This window comes from Pimephales promelas, chromosome 19 (genome assembly GCF_988280905.1).
Source record: "Pimephales promelas chromosome 19, fPimPro1.hap1.1, whole genome shotgun sequence".
Classification (NCBI taxonomy): Eukaryota; Metazoa; Chordata; class Actinopteri; order Cypriniformes; family Leuciscidae; genus Pimephales; species Pimephales promelas.
The window spans coordinates 13,088,222-13,113,213 of NC_142787.1; the positions used below are offsets into that span (position 1 = coordinate 13,088,222).

General features: G+C 39.3%; 1 protein-coding gene across 2 annotated transcripts in view; it reads right to left on the bottom strand.

Annotated features, from left to right (window-relative positions):
• The window catches only part of ntng2b (netrin g2b), an 80,244-nt gene that overhangs the window by 4,288 nt on the left and 50,964 nt on the right, over positions 1-24,992 (bottom strand). The window contains exons 5-15 of one of the 2 annotated variants that reach the window (XM_089123526.1): positions 20,230-20,265; positions 16,431-16,493; positions 14,855-15,043; positions 13,088-13,234; positions 12,034-13,010; positions 10,963-11,967; positions 10,146-10,884; positions 9,749-9,844; positions 9,390-9,464; positions 6,449-6,616; positions 2,711-2,845 (exon numbers count right to left, since the gene is read on the bottom strand). In XM_089123526.1, coding sequence (XP_088979652.1) covers positions 2,711-2,845; positions 6,449-6,616; positions 9,390-9,464; positions 9,749-9,844; positions 10,146-10,884; positions 10,963-11,967; positions 12,034-13,010; positions 13,088-13,234; positions 14,855-15,043; positions 16,431-16,493; positions 20,230-20,265 — 3,630 coding nt within the window. The remainder of the gene's footprint in view (positions 1-2,710; positions 2,846-6,448; positions 6,617-9,389; positions 9,465-9,748; positions 9,845-10,145; positions 10,885-10,962; positions 11,968-12,033; positions 13,011-13,087; positions 13,235-14,854; positions 15,044-16,430; positions 16,494-20,229; positions 20,266-24,992) is intronic. The other variant, XM_039661030.2, reaches the window with a different exon arrangement.

The window sequence follows — 24,992 nt, forward strand, 5'->3', positions numbered from 1 at the left end:
AACAAAACAAACCTATTTGAGTAAAATGACTAATCCAGCTCCGGAAGTGTGTCCCTAATGGATTCTCCCCTGTTCTGTCTCCTCACAGAGCTAGCGGTTTCATCTTAAAGATGGATCACAGGGAAAGCGCTGTGCGCAGGGGTTCTAACATCACCATGGGAATCCAGGTACAAATGTGATCATTACCCCAAAAACCAGTTTCCAATAAACAAGGGCTTCTTAGAACGAGCAGATAGCGGGAGTAAAAGCCAAACCCATTATACACCAGTATAATCTATAGAGAGCCTAAGTCCCTCCCCTTCCGGTGGACCACCATGGGACCTTATTTCGGAAAATATTTCATGGTAGTCAATGGCGAGAGATAACAAATACTTTGATCTCATTTGGATTGTGCCCTGAATTACACAAATTATGTTTTATTCAATTTAAAAGATACATTTGAAAGTCGACAAAGTCGCAGTTTTGAACTGTTGCGGTATAAAACTGTGAAAATATCTAATTACAAAAACTACAAACCCAAAAGGCGCACGTGACGTCATACATTTTCTCTCAATGAATCAAGCTAACTTTGTCATTGTTTCTATAGTCTTACGTTATAATCATAGCGTTACGCCGTCATGCCTGAGTGTTTTGTACCAGACTGCACACATACGAGCAACGGATCTTGCTCGTTGCTTTGCTTCCTGGGAGATGTAGTTCATTTAGTTTTATGTGAAAATCTCTCAATGTTACTCTTCTGTTTTATGACACTGCGACTTTCTTGACTTTCATAATTATCTTTTAAATTGACAAACATCATATGTGTAATTCAGGGCACAGTTCAGACGGAATAAAAAAAATTAGTTGTCTCTCGCCATTGTCTACCATACATATTTTTTACTTGGGGACTCTCTCTATTGTGATAATAGGTCGGCCTCCTGTCAAATCGGATCAATCCCGCCCTCTTCATTATGAGACCACACCCCTTTTTGTGCGACACAACTTCACACCAATTCCAATGTTTGAATCATAAGCCTTACAATTTTAACATTTCAATCAATTAATCTATTAGCTATAAGTAACTTTGCAACTACATGTCAACTAGCAGAGTATTAAGAGTGCTTAAAGGAGTAGTTCACTTTTAAAAAAACTTTTGCTGATAATTTACTCACCCCCATGTCATCCAAGATGTCCATGTCTTTCTTTCTTCAGTCGAAAAGAAATGAAGGTTTTAGATAAACAAAGTTTAAGTTGTTCAAACTTGTTCATCAAAATGAACTTATCATTTTTCGTGTCATTTGGTTAATTCAACGAACGAAATGAACGAATTGACTCGGAAAAAGATTTTTTAATTTTGATAAACGAGTTCGAACAGGAGAGTCACAAACGTGCGTCACAGAACAGAGCAAGGCGAACATTTGTGCTTATAAAACTTAAACTTTGTTTTTTTTTTACATATATGAATGATCGTTTCACTTAATAAGACCGTTATTCATCGTCTGGAATCGTTTAAAGCCCTTTAAACAGTCTGCAGTTTGCCCTGAAACTGTCTTTTGGACCTTGAACCGTTTGGTTCCCAGTAAAGTGCATTATACGGAGTAAATCCTGGAATGTTTTCATCAAAAACCTTAATTTCTTTTCGACTGAAGAAAGAAAGACATGGACATCTTGGATGACAAGGGGGTGAGTAAATTATCAGCAAAAGTTTTTCTAAAAAGTGAACTACTCCTTTAATATCTGCTAACACTTTATTTTGATGCTCCTCCAACAGACATTGTACTGACTATAAGTAACTTTGCAACTACATCCCGACCCTAACCTAACAGTGTAGTAATACTCTAATGAGAGTTAGTAGAATGTCTAAAGTGGTCTATCGAAATAAAATAAAAACCAAATGTTTTTGCAGCAATGCCATGAAAGAACCATTATTTGTTCCCCAAAGAACCTTCAGTGAACTGTTCTTAAAATAACCTTTTATTTTATTACTGTGAAAAACATTTTAATAATCTAAACAACCTTTTTTCCCACTGTAAAGGACCTTGTGCAATGGAACGATTCCACACTCTATAATATAAAGGTTCTTTATTGGCATCTGTGGTTCCACAAAGAATAAGTGGTAAAATGTGCAAAAAAAATCACTCCATGCAATACCAGGACATCTTTACACTGCAAAGATTGCACAGAAGCCGCATCTCAAGCAGCAAATACACTGTAAAAAAATATTGGTTTAACTTAAAAAACGTAAGTAACCTGGTTGCCTTCATTTTAAGTTAATTGAAATTAAACCAATCTCCATTTTATAACTCAAACAGAAACTCAAAATATTTTGTTATCTGAACCACATAAATTATCCAAGTTGATGTGACAAAAGAAAAAAATGTCGTGATAACAAGTATTCTAGTGTTTCGACTGGTTAACCCCTGATGGTAGTTGGCGTAACTACACCATTAAAGCATCTTTCTCATTTCTCGGCCATTCGTTAGTTGAATTAACTCTGCTTTAACTCCACAGAAAGACTAATGACTGCAAGCTAGAACTAGAAATTATTTAATCTGTTACTTTTATTTCAGATGGCTTTAGGAAACTAAACTCTTGTGAAGTTCTCTGCCAATTAATATGTGATTTAAACCTAAAATTGGCCGAGGAGAATGGAAAGGCGACGGCACACTTTGGCATTGACTTTTTAATTAGATGGGAGAGTTGAATGAAGTCTGATTGGGAAGGTACTTACGGAAACAGCCCGGTTTCCAATAGTAACCGGGGAGACATTCATCACATTTGACTCCGGTTGAGCCCTCTTTACACTGACAGAAGCCGGTCCCATTACAGCGGTCGTGCACTGAGCCCATCGCATTACAGTTGCACTCTGAAAAGAACTAGAGAGAGTTAGTCACAGGAAAAGGGCTGAACAACTTGTACAGCTTATTTCTGAGTGTCAAAATGGCTTGATAGTTTTAGTCGATTGGCTGGTTTAATTCAATTCCCCACACTAGTTTGTTTTCTCTGAAGAAATGTTTGCTAATATTAGTGCTTTCTAATCTGTGTTTTTATCTTCTATAGTTGCTTTTTGTATTTAGAAAATAAGCTAAAAATTAATCATGCTATTTTTTTTATTTTTTTTTTGCAATAATATGTCAGTAAGTGGTTAGTTGAATGCACATTTGGCACCATAACGTCATAATTACCAGTAGAACATTTCGTATAACTATAAATACCAATTTGCTTCTGAGTTTTCCATTTTAATTGTGAATGTTGATGTAATGTTTAACGAAGAACAGTGACAAAATGTACCTGAAAATATCCCAAATAACTCCAGAAAACCCAGAAACAAGTTTAGCATTCAACCTTAAGACTATGAGTTTTTGATTAAATGCCTGAAAAAAGGTCAAGCTCAAGATATTGTCACATTTCATTCTACAACATAAAATATCAGTAATGTGTGTGTGTGTGTGTGTGTGTTTTCTCAAAGCTTTTACTTGTCTTGGAAAAGGCTGTTGTTATCAAGTGTCTAAATGGGACTACAGAAGTTTTTCGGGACACTAAACATCATCAGCCTAACAGGTAAACTCATCTACTCACTAGTTTGCTTTCACAGCTTTGCTAACTTAAAATTAGAAAATATTTTCTAAATAAAGACTGAAAGAGTTGTTGAAGCCTGAAGCCATGTGACCGTGGTGTAGTTCATTTATAGCATTAGTTTAGCTTTATACTTCTGCCGATTGTATTAAAGAGTTGGTTCACCCAAAAATGAAAATGCTGTCATTAATTCCTCTCCCAAAACCCGTAAGACTTTCGTTCATTTTTGGACACAAATGAGGATATTTTTTTATTAAATCTGAGAGCTGGATCACTCCTCCAGGCTTCTATTGTAATCGAAACCTGCCGGCACAGAAAGTTATTAAAAACATTGTTAAAATAGTTTACTTTGAAATTAATTTTTGATATATTTTAGCTTAATTCACGGGCATCCAAGATGTAGGTGTCTTTGTTTTCAAAGTATTTTCAATTTTGTTATTTTTAGGTCAACAATAGGTCTCAATACTGTTAAAATACTCAATGTGTACTTGCATTTACGAGTTATTAAATCATGTTTAATTTGGACTTCTCTGTGCATGCTCTTTGAGGTGGTGACCATAGACCTGCATTATATGACTGACCGACAAGAACGGTTTGACCTAAAAATATCAAAATTGAAAATACTGCGGAAACACAGACACCTACATCTTGGATGCCCTTGAGGTAAGCTAAAACATACCAAAAATTTATTTCAAAGTGAACCATCCCTTTAAGTTCATCAAGCGACGAGAATACATTTTGAGCGAAAAAAATCTAACAAAAATAACAACTTTATTCAACTATTCTTTTTCTTCGGGCCTCTGACAGGAGTTCACAAGAGCGCATGCGTGAGAACTAAGAAGATGAAAAGTATGAAAGTTCACTAAAATGAAAGTATTCTCGTCGCTTGATAAGCTTAAGGTTGAGCCACTGTAGTCACTTGGACTATTTTAACAATGTCTTTAATAACTTTTCTGGACCGGCAGATGCAATTACCTAGCAGCCTAGGCGGTTCACAGACATTAGTGAGGCGGCCATGGAAGTTATTCTCTGCAAAATACATAAGCCAATGGAAAAGTCCCACTGGGTTTTTTTCAAGGGAATCAGGGTGATGCTAATTTTCGGGTTGGCCTACAAAAATCACTGCAGCACTCTAGTGCATTGCTAATATATTAGTATATTATTCTTTTATAAATATTGTTAAACACACAATTTTTGGTAACACTTTACAATAAGGTTCCATTAGTTAATGTTTGTTAATGCATTAACTATCATTACATTTGTGACAGTATTTATTGATAATTATTAACGTTAGGAAATTAAAATACGACTGTTCATTGTAGTTCATGTTAGATGTCATTTTTGATTAATAAAATACATTAGTAATTGTTAAAGATTAATAAAAGCTTTAGAAGTAGCCTGTGTTTCATTGTTAATGAATGCAGTTTACACGATTTCACTGTTACAGTCAGCTATAAATTATGTTTTTAATATTTTTAGAATCTATCGTCTGATATTTTAATACACAATAGTATATTGCATCGGCTCACAGCCAACCACGTTCGAGCAAATTACTGCACTTGTGTGAGAACTCCTGAAAATAGACAGAATAGACTGTTGCTGGTGCTCTTTTGAGCTCAGGATGAGGTAAATGTGCTCCTCGTGGAGATCCTGGAGTTGACCCTGTGCCATGTTGGCACCTGGCACACGCCCGATGAGGGCGAGCGGATTTGTGCTGACATCCCAGCACGCGTTCATTTACCCCGCGCCCTGCCTCCTCGTGTGGCAGATGGACTCTCTTCTCCGTCCTGGTACTCTCAGCGTCCGCTTGGAAGCAGAGCTGCTGATTTAAGAGCTGTGACATCCGGGTTTATTTCTGGAAGTTTATTTGAGGGCCGCTGGGAATCTCTAATATGACGCTCCCAGGAAGATAATGTTGCAGTTTAACTTTCTTGACTGTGGCGCCCAGTGCATTTTCTCATTCTTCCCTCATTCAGAGGTCCTTGTATTACTTTCTCCTGATTACATCCCTAGTATTTTTCTCCAATATGTCTTTTTTGTTTCAATTAGAGCCATTTGCTGGCTCTGTTTGCTAGAAGATTTTTTTTTTTTTGATCCAGATTTCTTGCTGTTGGATTTCTCTGAGTGAAGTCCACACTGGGTCTCTTTAAATATTTACTCTTTACTCCCTCTTTACTTACTTAGATGCGTTTTGGTCGATCGGATCACAGGTAGTCGAGGGAGACGCATTACCATTTACACCTGGTGTATTAATACGTCTCTTTTTTCCACTTTTTAACAACTCTTCCTCTATGGGAGGGTAAATGTATGGCCTTTTTTTTTAGATATTTCGATGTAATGGATGAAATAAGCTCACGGAAATTAACATGAATGTGCCTGGAGACGACGGAAAAACATACGGAGAGCATCAGCTTTGGTTTCTGCTCTGACAGACCCAAGGCCGGGTCGATCGCAGAGAGTGCGTGTTAGAAATCAGGAAAGGCCCATTTTTCGTCTTCAAACCAAACTTGGCTCAATCCAAATGCGTCTTCGACTACCTCTGGAAATGGTTAAGTCAATAAGCTCAAAAATTTTAGACCCTGTTTACACCTGTATTTAGTGTTGTCTGCTTCTAATCCAATCAACCAAAATGCATCATATCTTATTACCAGGTGTAAACAGGGAGTTGCTAGGTAGAAAAGGGGCCTGTGGAGCTATAATAATGAGGAATTCAGACCCAAGCATTGCAGTTATGTTTTATATAGACCACAAATGTATGATTTATAAGTAAAAATGAATGATTTAAAGGAATAATATGTACCCTTTAAGTTGGAGAGAGATGTGATTGCGTTATTTGACCGGCTTACGGGTAACCAATAATTTTGTACTTCAGACAATGCACACTGTTACTCACCGACACACACGTTCTCGTCATCGGGCTCAGCAGAGTTGTTTTTGAAGAAGCCCATGCGACAGTGCTCGCAGTTCTGACCACGGGTGTTGTGTTTGCAGCTCACACACGTGACTATGTTCAGGAAGTCGATGTAACTGCAGCGATTCGAGTGTCCGTTACATTCACAATCTGAGAGGGAGAGAGCAAAAGGCAAAGTCAGCAACTCTAGATTAAAGTAAAGAAGGGTTAAAAGAGAGAAGAGTAAAGAAATGTGCAAGTCCAAGGTCTGGATATCTAAATGTGGGTATGTGTGACATCTTAAGCGTGATGATTTAAAAATGATTAGAGTTAGAGTACATCTACAAACTACATCAATCTCGACGCCGAATCGATAAAAGCTATCGACTCTTTTTTTGCGTCACTTTGTGTCTTTCCTGCTGCACCCACCCACAGCACTGACAGCTGAAATGAAGATTTGTGTGTGTGTGTGTTGCTGACAGGGCGATATCTCACATACTCTTACAGGAGTCTTGCCCACTCCGCATGCACGTGAGTGTGTGTGTGTGTGTGTGTGTGTGCTCTAGGGATGTTGGGAAATCTGATGACAGATGTTTTCCCTAAAACAGCTGTTTCCTCGTCTTCTGAAGCAGATCTTTTTTGTCAGACTGCTTGGCTTCTCCCAGTTCCCATTCACACCTGTCCTGTATCCTACTCTCATGTCCGTGTCGTTCTGTCACTCATAGAGAATCAGCGTGCAGTGTGTTAATGAACTACGTTCAGTGTAGCCCCTTTTTGAGAACCTGAATCAGTGCTTTTCACTTGATTTGCATCAGAGTGCCCTTTCAGCAAGCCACTCATTGCACTTTGACCTCCATGTGACGGGTACAAGGTTTTAGGTTGTAAAACCTAATGAATTTTATCGGATTTCCGGGGGCGTCAGTGTCTCGTTTATTTTCGGTCCGCCGGGAAACAAAGCGCAGATGTGTGATTGCGTTAGAAAAACTGTTGTTTATATGAGTGACAATCATAGACAGTAAAAGGTGACAATGAACATTTATCAAGATCAGCTTGGCTAAATGTAGTTGTATGTCCCCTCCTATCTATTATGGAAGATCAAGTGAAGTACCTAACTGCGAAGGGGATATCAGCCGCGTTTGTGGGCAAACATGAAACAACAGGTCTACGCTGACATCGCAGCTGGCCGATTCAGTATTCATAGGGCGCACTGGATTATAAGGCGCATAATATACTGCAGAGTCAAACGTTTGACTGGGTTTGCGTTATGCATCCACTAGATGTGCTAAAGGGAATAGCGAGTACGCGGCGCCAGGGGTGAGGCGTTTATTTAGTAGGCGTGAGCGGGGACGTAACTTACATTCGCAGCCTGACTCGTGTGGGTATTCAATGTGCGGCGTTGTCAAAGCGGGCATAAGATGGACATGAGCGCGAGTTCGTGGGCGAATTTAATAGCGCGGAGCGTTGTTAACCAATTGATCCATGTATAATATAAGGCGCTCCGGTGACTGCTGCTGACTGCTGACTGACTTGTTGCACGCCGGTCTGTTGTTGTGGGGACATTTCCACGCCCTGAAACGTGACGCTGAACGAAACGAACTGTAATTGGTTGTTTGACATGTCAGTCAAACGGCCTTATGGGCGGGCCTTGGCCAAAAAAAGCTGCTATGAATTCCAGACCTTCAGCCATCAGTCTGAAGGTCTGGCTACGCGAGACTAGGTTTTAGGTAGCTAGCCTAGCATACACTAGCTGGTTTACATTTTTATTCAGCAAGGAAGCATCAAATTGATCATAAGTGACATCATAGTTACAAAAGGTTCTATTTCAAATAAACTATCTTCTTTTAAATATTCTATTCTACCTTCGATGTTGCTGGTTCAGTGTTTCTTCCCTCTGGTTTTTGATTTGATTTAGTATTGCTACGCTTTAAAGAACAGAGGAAATCAGGGTAACCCCCATTATCACAGACAAGGCTACCCAATACATGTTTGAGATGGTTTAACTGAACACAACTTGCACTGATATACCTTCAAATATGTTGATGTCATTGTTTTTTCTCAAAAAGCATCCCAGAAATATTTTTATTTCTCTAAAGCATGTTTATAAAAGTACACTTTAGGTCTTAATTGAACTAAGGTTTACGCCTGGCTTAATCTAAACCACGTCTGTGAAACCAGGCCTAAGTGTTACATTACAATGCTTGAGCTGGGGATAATGCTGTAGATTGATGCGTGCTCCACAGAGGTCAAGGTAGTATTGGGCAACATTGATGTGAATCATGTGAAAGAATTTTTGTCAGTTACAAAATAGCAATCAGTAAGATTACAATGTCTTTTAGACCTTGAACATGTCAGACATGTGGCACATTTAAAACATGGCCAATATTGAAACTTGCCTTAATCTAATGTTGCACTTGCTGTATATTTTTTTTACATCAAAGGCGCAACTGTCTAACTTATCTAATGATATTTCATATTACAGGAAACTTATACAAATGCATGTTTAAATGCATATTTACCAGACCAATTAATCAGCTTCATGAATTTTTACCTACTTCAGAATTTTTTAGCACTTCAGAAGTGTTTTTAAATATTTATGCACACTTTAAAAGGGCCAGAGAGCGAGAACTCGGTACAGAGCCTGTCTCAGCACATACAGTAGGAACAGGCAAATCAATTAAATATAAATGAGTTCCACAACACAAACTTACCTTACATGTCAAAAATAATAGAGAAAAGCAGGGATGAAGGGATTGATGGAAGTTAGAAAGGAGATATGAAGTGACATCAAATTCAGGTTCTAGATTCTACTTTTACCTTCTATTCATAAACACTGTAATGTCACGTTGAGAGTTCAAAACGAACTGTTCCTTTTCACTTATAAACACTGTAATGTGTTATAGAACATTCCCTGATTCTTGTCGTCTCATTATCATGTTTTCCTCACCTTTAAAGTCGTCATATATGATGCCTTTTAGCTGGACAGTCTGTTGCCCTCCAGATAGTAAGAACTTCAGAAGAGCTTCGGAGAATGAAAATTTGTATTTTACATATTCATCTAGAAACACTGCGCTCAAGTCTACGGCAAGCAAATCTGCAGCTATCAGTCCGGGTACAGGAGGGGTGAGTTATCTAACGCGAAAAATAATTATTGGGACATTTAACAGGCCCACAAATTCACTACTAAGCATGTTTACTACAATACAAATTAAAAACTACAGAAGCTAATACAGGGTTCTAATGACTATGCACATGCAGTTATAGACTTCACTACTTACAATGCATTCCTTCTCTACCTCACTCTACCTTTTTTATTCTCTTCATCTTTCTCTTCCATTTTATCTTCTCTCTCCCACTTATGGGTGTGCTTTCCTTCACCCTCTTTTGAGTGTTTGTGTGGCTCTAGACGAGCAAAGAGAAGGACCAAGCGATCCACAGATCAATTAATAATGTTTGAATCGCTCATAAGGCCACGATGGAAAAAAATAACACTTACAGTGTGAATTGATCAGACAGTGCTATTTTTACTCATCAAACTGGGTAATTTGCGCCAATAAAATCTATCAAATTAAATTAGCTTTAATGAAGTCTAAAAAGCCTTTATAAGAAAAGAAAAAAATGTTTCCCATGGAGTTGTATTGGGTTATAAATCAAGTCTAGATTTTATACTACAGGTTGTTTGAAACTACCAGCTGAGCCATACCTTCAACATCTGTCTGTGTATGAGACCCTTCCTTCTCCTCTTCATGTGGCACGTGTATTGATGAAACCATCTCTACTTTTGATTCAGCAGATTCTGATACTGACCATAAAGACTCCTTTATTGGCCTGACAGAGTGTAGCATTGGTGGGATAGATTCAGGGTTTGGCAGCACAGATTCATGTATAGGCATGTGTCCATGAGGTTTATGTATTGAATCATGATGTTTCACTACTGGCGCATGAGGTTTGTGCATTGACTCATGGGAATTCACTACTGGCGCATGTGGTTTATGCATTGACTCATGAGGATTCACTACTGAGTCATGAGGTCTATGCATTGACTCATGAGGATTCACTACTGAGTCATGAGGTCTATGCATTGACTCACGAGGATTCACTACTGGCTCATGAGGTTTGTGCATTGACTCATGAAGATTCCTTACTGGTGCATGAAGATTATGTATTGACTCATGAGGATTCACTATTGGCCCATGAGGATGCACTACTGGCTCATGAGTTTTGTGCATTGACCCATGGGGATTCACTACTGGCCCATGAGGATTTACTGCTGGCCCATGGAGATTCACTACTGGCCCATGAGGATTCACTATTGGCTCATGAGGATTGTGCATTGACCCATGGGGATTCACTACTGGCCCATGAGGATTCACTACTGGCCCATGAGGATTCACTACTGGCCCATGAGGATTCACTACTGGCCCATGAGGATTCACTACTGGCTCATGAGGATTCACTACTGGCCCATGAGGATTCTCTACTGGCCCATGAGGATTCCCTACTGGCCCATGAGGAATCACTATTGGCCCATGAGGATTGTGCATTGACCCATGGGGATTCACTACTGGCCCATGAGGATTTACTACTGGCTCATGAGGATTCACTACTGGCCTATGAGGATTTACTACTGGCTCATGAGGATTTACTACTGGCCCATGAGGATTTACTACTGGCCTATGAGGATTCACTACTGGCCTATGAGGATTTACTACTGGCCCATGAGGATTCACTATTGGCTGATGAGGATTCAATATTGTCTCATGAGGATTCACGACTGGTTCATGAGGATTCACTACTGGCTCATGAGATTTGTGCATTGACCCATGGGGATTTACTACTGGCCCATGAGGATTCACTACTGGCTCATGAGGATACATTACTGGTTCATGAGGATTCACTACTGGCTCATGAGGTTTGTGCATTGACTCATGGGGATTTACTACTGGCTCATGAGGATTTACTACTGGCTCATGAGGATTCACTACTGGCCCATGGGGATTCACTACTGGCTCATGAGGATTCACTACTGGCCCATGGGGATTCACTACTGGCCCATGAGGATTCACTACTGGCCCATGGGGATTCACTACTGGCTCATGAGGATTCACTACTGGCCCATGGGGATTCACTACTGGCCCATGAGGATTCACTACTGGCCCATGGGGATTCACTACTGGCTCATGGGGATTTACTACTGGCTCATGGGGATTCACTACTGGCTCATGAGGATTTACTACTGGCTCATGAGGATTCACTACAGGCCCATGGGGATTCACTACTGGCTCATGAGGATTTACTACTGGCTCATGAGGATTCACTACTGGCCCATGGGGATTCACTACTGGCCCATGAGGATTTACTACTGGCTCATGAGGTTTGTGCATTGACTCATGGGGATTCACTACTGGCTCATGAGGATTTACTACTGGCTCATGAGGATTCACTACTGGCCCATGGGGATTCACTACTGGCTCATGAGGATTTACTACTGGCTCATGAGGTTTGTGCATTGACTCATGGGGATTCTCTACTGGCTCATGGGGATTCACTACTGACCCATGAGGATTCACTACTGGCCCATGGGGATTCACTACTGGCTCATGAGGTTTGTGCATTGACTCATGGGGATTCTCTACTGGCTCATGGGGATTCACTACTGACCCATGAGGATTCACTACTGGCCCATGGGGATTCACTACTGGCTCATGAGGATTTACTACTGGCTCATGAGGTTTGTGCATTGACTCATGGGGATTCACTACTGGCTCATGGGGATTCACTACTGACCCATGAGGATTCACTACTGGCCCATGGGGATTCACTACTGGCTCATGAGGATTCACTACTGGCTCATGAGGTTTGTGCATTGACCCATGGGGATTCACTATTGGCTCATGAGGATTCACTACTGGCTCATGAGGATTCCCTACTGGCCCATGAGGATTCACTATTGGCTCATGAGGATTCCCTACTGGCCCATGAGGATTTACTACTGGCTCATGAGGTTTGTGCATTGACTCATGGGGATTCACTACTGGCTCATGGGGATTCACTACTGACCCATGAGGATTCACTACTGGCCCATGGGGATTCACTACTGGCTCATGAGGATTCACTACTGGCTCATGAGGTTTGTGCATTGACCCATGGGGATTCACTATTGGCTCATGAGGATTCACTACTGGCTCATGAGGATTCACTACTGACCCATGAGGATTCACTACTGACCCATGAGGATTCACTATTGGCTCATGAGGATTCACTACTGGCTCATGAGGATTCACTACTGGCCCATGAGGATTCACTATTGGCTCATGAGGTTTGTGCATTGACTCATGGGGATTCACTACTGGACCATGAGGTTTATGCATTGACCCATGGGGATTTACTATTGGGTCATGAGGTTTCACTTGTGCCTCATGAGGTTTATGCATTGGCTCATGTGATTTCTGTATTGGTTCATGAGATTCTGGTATTGGCTTGACGGGCTCTGGAATTGACTCCGCAGATTCTGGCATTGACTCGACAGACTCTGGCTCTGATTCAGCAGGTTCAGGTGCACTGGTGACTAACAAGATGATTCAGAGATTGAACACATACAGCAGATAAACAGTGGAATAAAAAACACATTGAGACTCTTCATACCAGTTTCTTCCCTGTGTCTGCTATGCTCCAGAACACTCTCCACTCTCTTTACTTCTTCTTCAATTACTTTGTGTTTCCCAGAAGTCTCCTTCTCAGAAATCTCCTCACCCTTCCCAGAATCCTCCACTGGTGGTGCTGTAGGGATTGCTTGGGAGCAATCATTCAAATAATCACAATGTTGGTTCATACACACACAAACACACACAACTGTGTTGTCCTCTACTAACAGCCAGCACACTAGCCAGAAATAACCTGTACATCAATCGTAAAACTTTCACACTGTACATTCAATCTATAGCAACCACAGACCACAAACTCCTCTGTGCTGTCTACTACATTTTTCATTGTCAACCACAGATCAGGGATATGTCACCACTAAAACCATATCTACCACAATACTAGAACTTAAATAGACACCTAACAATACCTTTCACTGTCTGTTTCTCGAATTCTCTGGTGTGGGGATTATGTCTGTGAGATACTGCAGTTTATCAGAAAGAGGGAAATGTCATTTCGGCTTTGCAGGGCATTGAAAATCAGGCCAAAAAAAAAAACAGAATTACTTAATTCTAATCACATTATGTCTCAAAGAAAACCTTTTTTGTGTAAAGGTATCTCTACTGGTTCCTTTAAAAGTCCTACACAAAGTAGAATCTCATCCAATCACCACCCAGAACAGGTTTAGAAAATAAGAGATTTTGGGGAAAGTTTATTCAGTTTATTTTACATACTAAGTTATTATATATATATATTTATATTCTTGCTTTTATTTGTGCTTCCTTCTGTTTCCCATTAACTTTTGCCTTAGGCTTAGTGCAGTGTTGTATATGCGGTTTAAAAATATTATCACAGCTTAGGAGGTGACAAGAATTTTTTTTATATCAATGTCCCATTATCACTTACAGTTTTACCAATTTGTTTTCTTTTTGCATTTCATAGAAATATTGCTGTGCAATAGAGTGCAACTACAGTTTCTGTTCAGTGGTTTTGCTTGTTGTGTCTGGGCTTCATCAATGTGATTCTTAATTTGAAAGTAGCTTCAGTAGTAACTGCACTCCTGAGTGATGGGCAAGGGAGTACTAAAATACATGAAAATTGGTACATGACGTTAAACAGACAAACTAAACTGCAATTAATCTTGAACGACTGATCGGTGTAGTTTAAGGTACACAAAAGCTCCTTGCGTGTACACAGCGACCATGCTGTAATTTCATCAACACACGTACGCGATATGCCACAGGGAATCTCAAAGATCTCCACCTTTATTAAATCCATCCGAGGAGCTGCTCTGTCTCGCGTCTCAGCTGAGCGGTTTATTCCTCCCTCCGTTTTTTTCATGCCCAGCTTGACGTTTTCTGATCTGAGCTCGAGCTGGAGTTCTCGCTCACTCGTTAAACATCATGCAGTATTCATTCCTCGGGTGCGTATGTGCGCTTCGATCAATGGGTGTGTGTGTGTGGTGGTTCTTTGTTTTATATATTCACAGGCTGCCCTAATCCGCTTTGTGCTGAAAGATGCAAAGTCACTCTATATTTTGACAGAGGAAAACACTGTCTAATTGAGCATTGATTTCCCACTGTGCACATGCTTTGGAGCCGTTACCCACAATCCTCTAGGGGTACGTTTGAGTAGATGACTTACTGGCAGCGGAGTCGCTGAGCTCTTGGCTTGGCTACAATGCTTTGACTGCCAATACAAGACTTTGAAAGATGCTTCTATAACAGACTAGTAACACTAGCACACACACACAAACACTAGTGCCCTTACCTGTGCTGTCTATATGTCTGCGAACAGGCCCCTCCTCCAGGGGTGTGGCTATGTGGGGCGTGTCCTCAGTGAGAATATGAGATGGGGGTGTGGCAGGGGGCGGGGCTTCTGTAGAGGTATAAAGTGCCTTAGGCTGTAAGTTAGCTGGCGGGACATGGTTTGCAGTATCTACATGCACCGAAAGAGCATCTAATGGGATTTGAGGGGGAGTGTAATAGAAACGGTTAGAGAAACCAGAGTCAGCATGGAATACGTGCAAACATACAAAGTGCTGAGCTTAACAAAACTCTTGCATTTTAAATCTTGTAGTTCGGTTCATGCAGTTGCTTTCAAGTGTCAAGTGTAATTCCATTCTGCACTGCAGAGGCAGTTATGAATTCATTCCATGTTCAATCTGTGTTTTAAAATATTCAGAATGGAATAATAGCGTACTGCTTACTGTGCAGTGTACACTGTCCAGGGTTGTGCAAAACTCAGAACTGAACGATCGACTCCCTGTCAATTCATGAGAATGAATTTCAGTTGAACTAGTCACAGCCCACTGGACGCTAAACTGCAATGACAGGAAGAGGAATTGCAATTAGAAAAAGTAATTCAAGAATCAACATGTTCATTCTGCTAAATTAAGTCTTCCATTTATTAATTTGCATATAGTCTGTCTATCCATAAGGCCTCTATAAACCCTCACACATAACGGCTTTTAAAACCTTTCTCCAAACTACTTTTAAACATTTAAAATGTCTTTACTTTTTTTTAAATTAAAAATATGTTCAAATTTGAAATGCTTTACATTCTTGTTTCCTACATCAATTCAAATTCAATAATTGGCTGAGAATTGACTCAGTTCTGAATGTCGCACAACCCTGAAATTGCCTACTACTTTAAAAAAAGTGTGTTGCAGTATGGAACAACACTCATTTTGTTATTGTGTTAAATCAGTGCTTACCGTTTAATTCTCATACAGTAAATACAGTGATTTTTAAATTACTATTTTTTTATTTCAGATAAAATGTATTCCCGTTTGTCAGTCATCAGAAAGCATTTGGAACATATTCAGTGCGTCATCAGTTGATTTGACCAGAGCACATTTGTAACAGCAGAGCTCTTAAGTGAGATGCTGTTCGATTGTGAAGCTGCGATTGTCAGTGTGCATGTGTTTGTGCATGTGTGTTTGTGCGCTAGTGGAGTTGCAGATGGCGCTCTGTTGGATTAAGGCACATTACATCATCATTAAGCTCTGCTAGTAACGCAGCAACTAGTATAGTCTATGTATATTCCATAATATATTAATCTAGATATGTTATATTATGCCCAGCACCTTTTTTTCTCCCACCTCATACATAAAACATTAAATTATAATAATAAAAATAGATGACAAGTTAATCTAATTAGTAGGTTTTAATTCTCAGCAAATTTGTTTTATTTGTACAGTGCACTTGGCTAATATACAGTCCCTAACTGTGTTTCTAGATCTGAATCTCTATAGTCTATGTAAATGCCATTCATACAGGTAATTTCTAGCTTTTTTCCTACTTTGCTACAACTACGGGAGGCTTTGAGGGTCACCCTGTCCCACCTGTGTTCAAAGCTGGTGATTCTGTTATAGCTGTTGTGAAATCTTCATCTGAAGTGTCAGTCACTGCTGGCATTAAAGACGAACAATAGCAAATTAATGTGCATTTGAAAACAACACTTGCATGCATTGATCTGAAACTACAGCACTACTTTTCAAAAGTTTGGGGTCGGTAAGATGTTTAATGTTTTGAAAGAAATCTCTTCTGCTCACCAAGGCTGCTTTTATTTGATTAAAAATACAGCGAAAACCATAATATTTATTTCTGAGAATTTATTTCTGTGAGAAAAGCTGAATTTTCAGTATCATTACTCCAGTCTTAAGTATCACATGATCATTTCCCAAATGATGATGATTTGCTGCTTTCTGATTATTATCAATGTTGAAAATAGGAAACTGATACTTTTTTCATGATTCGTTGATGAATAAAAGGTGTTTACTGAAATGTTGGATTCATTTTATCATTATATAAATATATTATATAGCTATATAAATAGCTATATATTATAAAGCTATATAAAAGTATTAAATTCTTTCAAAAATTGCATATTGATCCCAAACCTTTGAACAGTATACTATACAAAACCTATTTTTAAGATGTAATGTTGGAACTTTGACTCATCATTCGCTTAAATTAATGTTTGTTTTGATTTATGCTAATTTTCCGATATGAAAGAGAGAATGACGTCTTCCTGTCATTTCCTGTGATGTTTGTGGCTATTGCCCAATTGACCAACCAGCATCCAGAGGATCAGACTCGCCGCTCTGACCTCGTAATCCTTGTCTGAGCACACACACTGACCCTGTATAATCCCTGTCTGTGTTTGTGTGTGTGCATGTGTGTGTGTGTGTGTGTGTGTGTGTGTGTGTGTGAGAGCAGAAGGACTTTCATCCCACATTAAAATGAACACACACTGTAATGGTGTGGCTGTTTGTTGCACGGTAAAAAGTGATCAGTCAACTTAACTTAAATCAGTTGTCTTCAAATTATTAAGTAAATAAACTTCATGCTTAATCGAAAAAATTAAGTTATGTGGAATTGTCAAGTTCACATAACTTATTTTTTTTTAAATTAAGCATTAGGTTTATTTACTTAAAAAGATGAAAAAAGCTGTTGCCCTAAAATGATTAAGTAAGTGAACTGAACACGTTTTACAAGCCCTATGTTTTGGGGTTTCCCCGAGGCTTGCATTTGTGTGGAGAATGACGGAGGTGAGTATATGCTGCGTCGTTCTCTTCTGGTTCCTGCTTTTCTTTAAACAAAATACAACCTGTGTCATGTGGATCATTTACAGCGAACTATAGGTTACAACACATACCCTGGCCTACATATCTCCCCCTCTTCTTGCCCATTTGAGTGTGTGTGTGTGTGCGAGAGATGTTCCCCTGTGTGGAAGACCTGTAGACCTTTAGACTACAGGGGAGAGAAAACACAGACATGATCTATGAGTTTGATTTCTCTAGGCCATATGCCACACACACACACACACAAAACAACCTCAAAAAGAGCCATGTGTAAGTTGCCTTACACAAAAACACACTCTGCTTTTTAAAAATAGAATTCCGCCACGTCACAGTGAATTTGAGAGTGTGTTTTTTATAATATTTAAATAAATATGGATTGCATTCTAAATTCTAATGTGGCTCCAGTGACATCATTTCCTGTTGATTCCCACACTTCATTTTCCTGAATGGCAGTTCAGATGCACCAGCGTCATGTCGCTGGAAGGCAGTTTAAAGCTTTACGACGTTACAAAGTCAAGAGTCCGAGTCCCGAGCTCCACTTCCACTAAGTGCTTTTCCACAGGAACACAGACAGCTTTAAAATTAGACGGCGTTACAGGATCTACTCAGCATTCCGTGAAAAATGCTCCGCCACAACGCATAAATCAAGCCAGTTTGAGAACTTTCTGACTGAGTTAAATTGCATGTATTTTGTAAACCATTCTGGAGTTAAGCTTCGAAAATCTTTAAAATGTGTTTGAAATAGTACTAGATACTTTCACATACACACACAAACAAACACACAAACAAACCAATGGTCGCTTAGAAACATTTTTTATATCATAGTTCCTGTAAATAAATCCTAGTTAGTTATAGTTATTGTTACTAATGTAAAACCACTATAAACATAGTAAGCTTTCTTTTTTTTATTTGTTTGTTTTTGTTCTGTAATTTTCTGTAAATTTAAATTTTCTTTTTAACATCTTACTGTACTGACAACAAATCATTTGTGCTTTTTTTTACTGTAAAATTATATTTTCATAAATTAAGCTTTTAAATTATTAAAATAGAGTTTATATGTACAATTAAGCATACATAGCTAGAATATAAATAATAGATAATAGATAAAATATCCCATTGTTTTTTTTTTTGTATGAGTTGTACACTTTTATACTATATTTTAATTTAGCCTTTTTTTAATATGTATTTTCAGTTTTCATTCTGATGTTACTTTTAGTATGTAATTTTGTTTTTATTTTTTATATTTAGCTTTTTTATTAAGTTTAGTGCCTTAACTAACTGAAATAAAATAAGTAGAAGTAGAAGTTTTTCATCTAATATTTTATTTTTATTTCAATTAACAAAAACTTTATTTTCACTCTAAAACTGCTGGTTTCAACCTATGTTTGGGTCAAATATAGACAAGCCCTAGCCTGGTCCTACCAGACTCTCATACATTTCATTTATGCAGAGAGTCTGGCCAATCTTAATTGACAAGCTAACTTGCTTGAAGGTGGGAACTCACTGGGAAGTTTATAACTATTGGATCTGCCCAGATCAATCAACTTCAAATCAAACTTTTCCCGAACCCCATAGGGAGGAGGGCCACAACATCATGGCCACCAACAAAACTCAGCAAAGATTGTTCTTGCTCCGGCTTTAACTTCTGGATATTCGGCAGCGTTGCCACAACGGCCCGAATGGCTTCGCTCGCATCTTTCTCCGCCGCCGCTACTGAAATACAACTCAAACTAGCGCACAACCTCAACATCATCGTTCCCAGCCACTCCCTCTGCTTGCTGATTGGACAGGTAAAAATTGGGCAGAGAAAACCCGCAAACATCCCGCAAACCCAGACGACGTACTGAAGGAAAATGAAAATCGAGCGTACGTCGGAGGGCGGAGCCAGGCTAGACGAGCCCAACTGTTAGTTTAAATTAAACAGGTTAATTTAAACCAATGGTTGGGTTCATCTATATTTGACCCAAACATGGGTTGAAACATCCCAGCATTTCTGATCGACATTTTAGTTTTATAAGACCAACTTACCACAGTTTTACTGTAACAATAACTCCAGTAACTATTGTGATTTGGGGGGGGGGAATTACGGTTATCATGGTGAATTTCTGCAGGGGTGTTTCTGAGAGCAAACCACCAGCTGTACTGTTGTTTTCTGGGAAATCCCTTCTTAGATGTTGGCTGAGATTGTGTGTGTGTGTGTGTTTAGTGCACGTAATGATGTAGGCGTGTCCTCAGAGTAAATGTCTAATTTCTCTTATTCTCTTTGAACCTTTAAGGAATCACTTCATCTTCCCTGTGTCTCTCTATGTTCCTTCCTCTGTATCTCCCTTCATCTTTCTTCCCCCTGCTCTCTGATGTTAGGCTGAATTGCGGCTAGATTCTGTGATTTGACGATGATGAAAGCCACGGGACGGGCGGCCCATGAAAAATGAAAAAGACATAACGAGGGATGGAGCACAGAGACAATGAAGAAAGAGAGAGTGAGGGATGACTGACATATCAGAGAGCGAGAGGATGAAAGAACCATCCTCTCGTTTCTTGAAGGTTCTGTACTTACTGGAACCAGAAGAAGAGCCAACCAGCGTCTGAGAACCTGAGAGAGAGAGAGAGAGAGAGAGAGAGAGAGTGTCAGTAGCTTTGTTCCAAAACCTAGTCAGTTGTTTTCCACATAGACAGCTGCCGCCTAAGCCAGCATCTGAACTGAAATGGAACATCATGAGTGACTGATCTGGAACATTCTGCATCACAGACGTTGCTAGACGCACTGTAAATAACATCCAAGCTTATACTATGCTGATTTCATGCAGCCGCAAGTCGAAAGTGAGGCTCCGGTGGGAAGAACCCCGGAATTAAAGATAAACAACAGTGAAACCAAACCTGAAGCTGCTGCCACCATTTACACAAGTGGATTTTAATATCCAATTTAGGATATGTATATAGTTCTTTTTTACTTTCTGAATTATATATATATAAATAATTGTTTGTTTCTAAATGAATTTCACTGTATATAGTCTAAAGTCTGAAAGAAATGTGTGTACATTTTTAGAATAACTCATTTCTACATTGAACACAACAATACGCCAACGCATTCGCGTGTCTCTTGTGATTAAAGTTGGCACTTCTGGTTTACTTCCCAACGGAGCCTAACTTTCGATTTCAAAATAACGGCTGTGTGAAATCAGCGTATTATAACCATAAAAAAATATAAAAATCATTCTAAATGTAAAAGAATAGCAGAGCCCACACCACACTTATGACGGAATGATATCATTTGGAATCAAAATAGTTTTGTCCAGCCGATGAACGATAAAACATTGACAGCCAATCAGAATCCATCCTGCTTTAATGAGCTTGAGCATTTAAAGCGACAGACGAGCAAACCGAAGCGTCCACTTAGAATAAACAGAACGATTTCGTCCGCTGATTGACACTAATATACTTTCATCTATATAGTTCTCGTTCTACTTGTCATATTATTTCGCGCAAAAGTGTAAAAACAATTATCGATTATTTAAAGTCCCGTTCTTCGTGATCCCATGTTTCAAACTTTAGTTAGTGTGTAATGTTGTTGTTAGAGTATAAATAATATCTGTAAAATTATAAAGCTCAAAGTTCAATGCCAAGCGAGATATTTTATTTAACAGAAGTAGCCTACATCGAACGGCCTGTTCTACTTCCTTCTTTAATGACGTCAGTAGAACAGTTTTTTTGACTAACGTCCGCCCACAGGAATGCTCCCTCGACTTGCGCACTTCTTATAACTTACTGTGTTTACTCGGCTCTTATGGTGATTTTCTGAAGTAAAACTGTCGCGTCATCTTTTGTGTGATGTACAACAAACTTTATTAAACTCATCAGTATATGTTTGATCATCATTCGGACCTGGTCCGAAACAGGCTTGTAGGCTATTAATAAATAATGGATACATACAAGCAGATGACAAATACGTTATAATAACCGTAATTAAACTACTAAACTATACCTGTTCCATCTCTATACAGCACTCTGACTCTGTAGGCATTATTGTCCGACTCGAAATGAACACCATTACTGAGAGTTTCTGATATTATCATCATTCTGTGATGAACTTGTCCTCCTGAGAGACTGAGCGCGAGTTCATGAAGCTCCGCCCCCTGTGCCGGCAGCAGCAGCTTATTTGCATTTAAAGGGCACACACTAAAACAGCGCATTTTTCTGAGCCCCAAAAAAATGACAATTTAAACTTTTAAAAAATGATCTGTTGGATATTTTGAGCGGAAACTTCACATACACATTCTGGGGACATAAGAGAATTATTTTACATCTTGTGAAAAGGGGTATAATTCGGGACCTTTAATTTGGCTAGTACTCCTATCAGTTTTAAGTAGAAAAGAAAATGTATCAAAGTACTTTACAATAACATCTAATTTGTTAAAATTAGTCAACTACATTAGTTAACATGAACTATTGATAATAAATACTTCTATAGCCTTTATTAATCATAGTTATTGTTCATTTCAAGACTTACTAATATTTTTTTAAATCAAAAGTTATTCTGTTAGCATCAGCTAATGGATTGTGAACTAACATGAAAAATGATGAACAATTGTTTTAACTAGTTTAAGTTAACAATAACATCGCTAGTTGTGAATTTGGATGCAAATTTGAATGTACACATTAATATACATTTTTATGTTAATGTGTATGTGAATTTAAAGATTAAATGAAATATGCAGATATTAAATAAATTATACAAATAATCAAACAGCAATTTTGATCAGATGCTATGTTGCAATGCATTCAGGCATTCAATATTTTGTCGTGTTTTACCCCCCAAAATTGGCCAAATGCAGCATAATTTAAAAATAGGCCTCTACACATGAAACACGTTCATTCATAATAAACACTGCAGCCTTCCATGAAAAATAAGATTTTATAAACATACAGTATATTAAATAAATATATGCATAAATTAAATTATAAAAATAATCAAACCGCTATTTTAATGACTGTTAATTGCAATGCATTCACGCATTCTGTAACTTTTTTGCTATCTGGGTAGGCAGCTCACTAGGTTTTGGAACAGAGCTAGTGTATTAAGGCCAGATAAATATAACAATAAAGATATACTTCTAAATATCATTCTAGTGGTTCCTGTTCAGACAGTGATTAGTGCAGATTTGGGATGCTTTCTCCACAGTGGAACCTGTGCATGTGTGATTCTGGTGGAGTGTGTGGCGGTGTGCGTCTGCGCGCTTCTCTTCTGTTCTCTGGGAATTGGGCCGCCACACCAGCAGTCTTGATCTTACTGTGAGCTGACAGGTCTGTGAAGTCTAAAAGGCTCTGCAGCGCTCTGGTGTGTAAGTGAAGTGAGTCGAGATCTGCAGTCTGCTGAATTCATCTGTGAGTGTGTGTGTGCGTGTGATGCCCTAGATTATTATTTCATCATGAGTGCTGCTGGTAAAATGGAGGGATGTTGTGTTCCAAAGGATCTCCCTTTGGATACTGTACAGAAGGGAGGAAAAATGAAATTCGTGTTCATTTTGCTTTTATCTCTTTTTCTCATTCTATCACTCTGCCCTTATCCACATTTTTTTCTTTGTCTTGCTTTTGGTTTATCTCTCATTTCAGTCCCTCCTGGTCGTTTTGTCCACATTTTCAGGGATAAATCAGATCCAGGCTGGTGGATAACCGTCCATCTGGATTCTCTGTGTGTGTGTGTGTGTGTGTGTGTCGGAGTGTAAAGATCTCTGAAGCTCAAAGGAATTTTGGTCGAGGAATTCTGAACCCAGAAAATAATGAGGAAATTTCAGTATGACGGGCTTAGATAAGCGAGACCTGTAAGATTTTGGAGATAATTAAGTCCTTTTTATAGTAGAATAGAGTATTATCTTGCTCAAATCGGATTATTGTGTGTACCTGACATTCGCACACTTAATGCAATTGATTGCATTCACAAAACTTGTATTCACAAAACTTGCATTGACAACAGCAACTAGAATCAAGAACCTATAATTAATGTTTTTTTTTTAATTATAATCCATTTTTGGGATGAGACGTTAAACTGAAGGTCCTGACTTTCTGTGATAATTAAACATCCCAGGATGTCCTGAAAGAGAAGGGGTGTAACCCTGGCATGCTGGACGAATTTGCCCATTGGCTTCTATCAATCATCATGGCCTCCTGATCCTCAAGCCCGTTCTCATCCCAAGACGTCATCTAACTGACGCTTCAACGTTTACCCTTTAATATCAGTTAGATGACGCTACCCTACCCCAGACCTAAACCTACCCCGTCACCTAACTGACGCTAAAGGTAAAGCATCAGTTAGATGACGCACTAGGATAGCGTCATCTAACTGTCGTTAAAGGGTACCCTAAAATGTTTGATGTTGACGTATGGTCAAACGCGTCAGTTAGATGACGTCTTTGGATGAGAATGTGTTGGACCCTCCCCATATACTGACTGGTTCATCACTCAGTCTCCTCTCCACCAGTTAGCTGGTGTGTGGTGGGCGTTCTAGTGCAATATGGCCACCGTCGCATCATCCAGGTGATGCTGCACATTGGTGCTGGTTGAGGAGATTCCCCCTTTTATATGTAAAGCGATTTGAGTCCAGAGAATAACACAGTCTCATCCCAAGATGTCTTACAACTGACGCTTTTGCCCATACGTCAACATCCGCCATTTTACCCTTAAACGTCGGTTAGATGGCGATCCAGGGGCGTCATCCAACTGACGCTTTACCTTTAGGTGACGGGGTAGGTTTAGGTCTGGGGTAGGGTTAGGATTAGATAACGTCATCTAACCGACGTTTAAGGGTACCCTAAAAGGGCGGATGTTGACGTATGGTCAAAAGCGTCAGTTATATGAGACTGTGCTGCAGAGAAAGTGCTTTATAAATGTAAGGATTTATTATTATTAGTAGTAGTAATAAGTTTGTATGAGTGGAACAGTATCTACAGGGGTTGGACAATGTCAATGAAACCCTGACCAACAGTGTTTCACATCGATTTATGTGTGGCCAATCTTCACTGATTAACATCGGTAAGAGTCGAGCGTGAAGATTGAATTAGCAGGTTCATGTAGGTTGTTCTACAAACCGGAAGCTTGGTGGTTCAATCCCCGGTTCCACCTGACCAAGTGTCGAGGTGTCCATGAGTGCTCCCGACGAGCTGGATGGCGCCTTGCATGGCTGACACCGCCGTTGGTGTATGAATGAGTGTATGAATGGGTGAATGTGAGCCATAATGTAAAGTGCTGTGGTGGCAATTGGGTCTGTGAAAGCGTTATATAAATGCAGTCCATTTACCATTGCAATCCACACAACATAATGGAGGA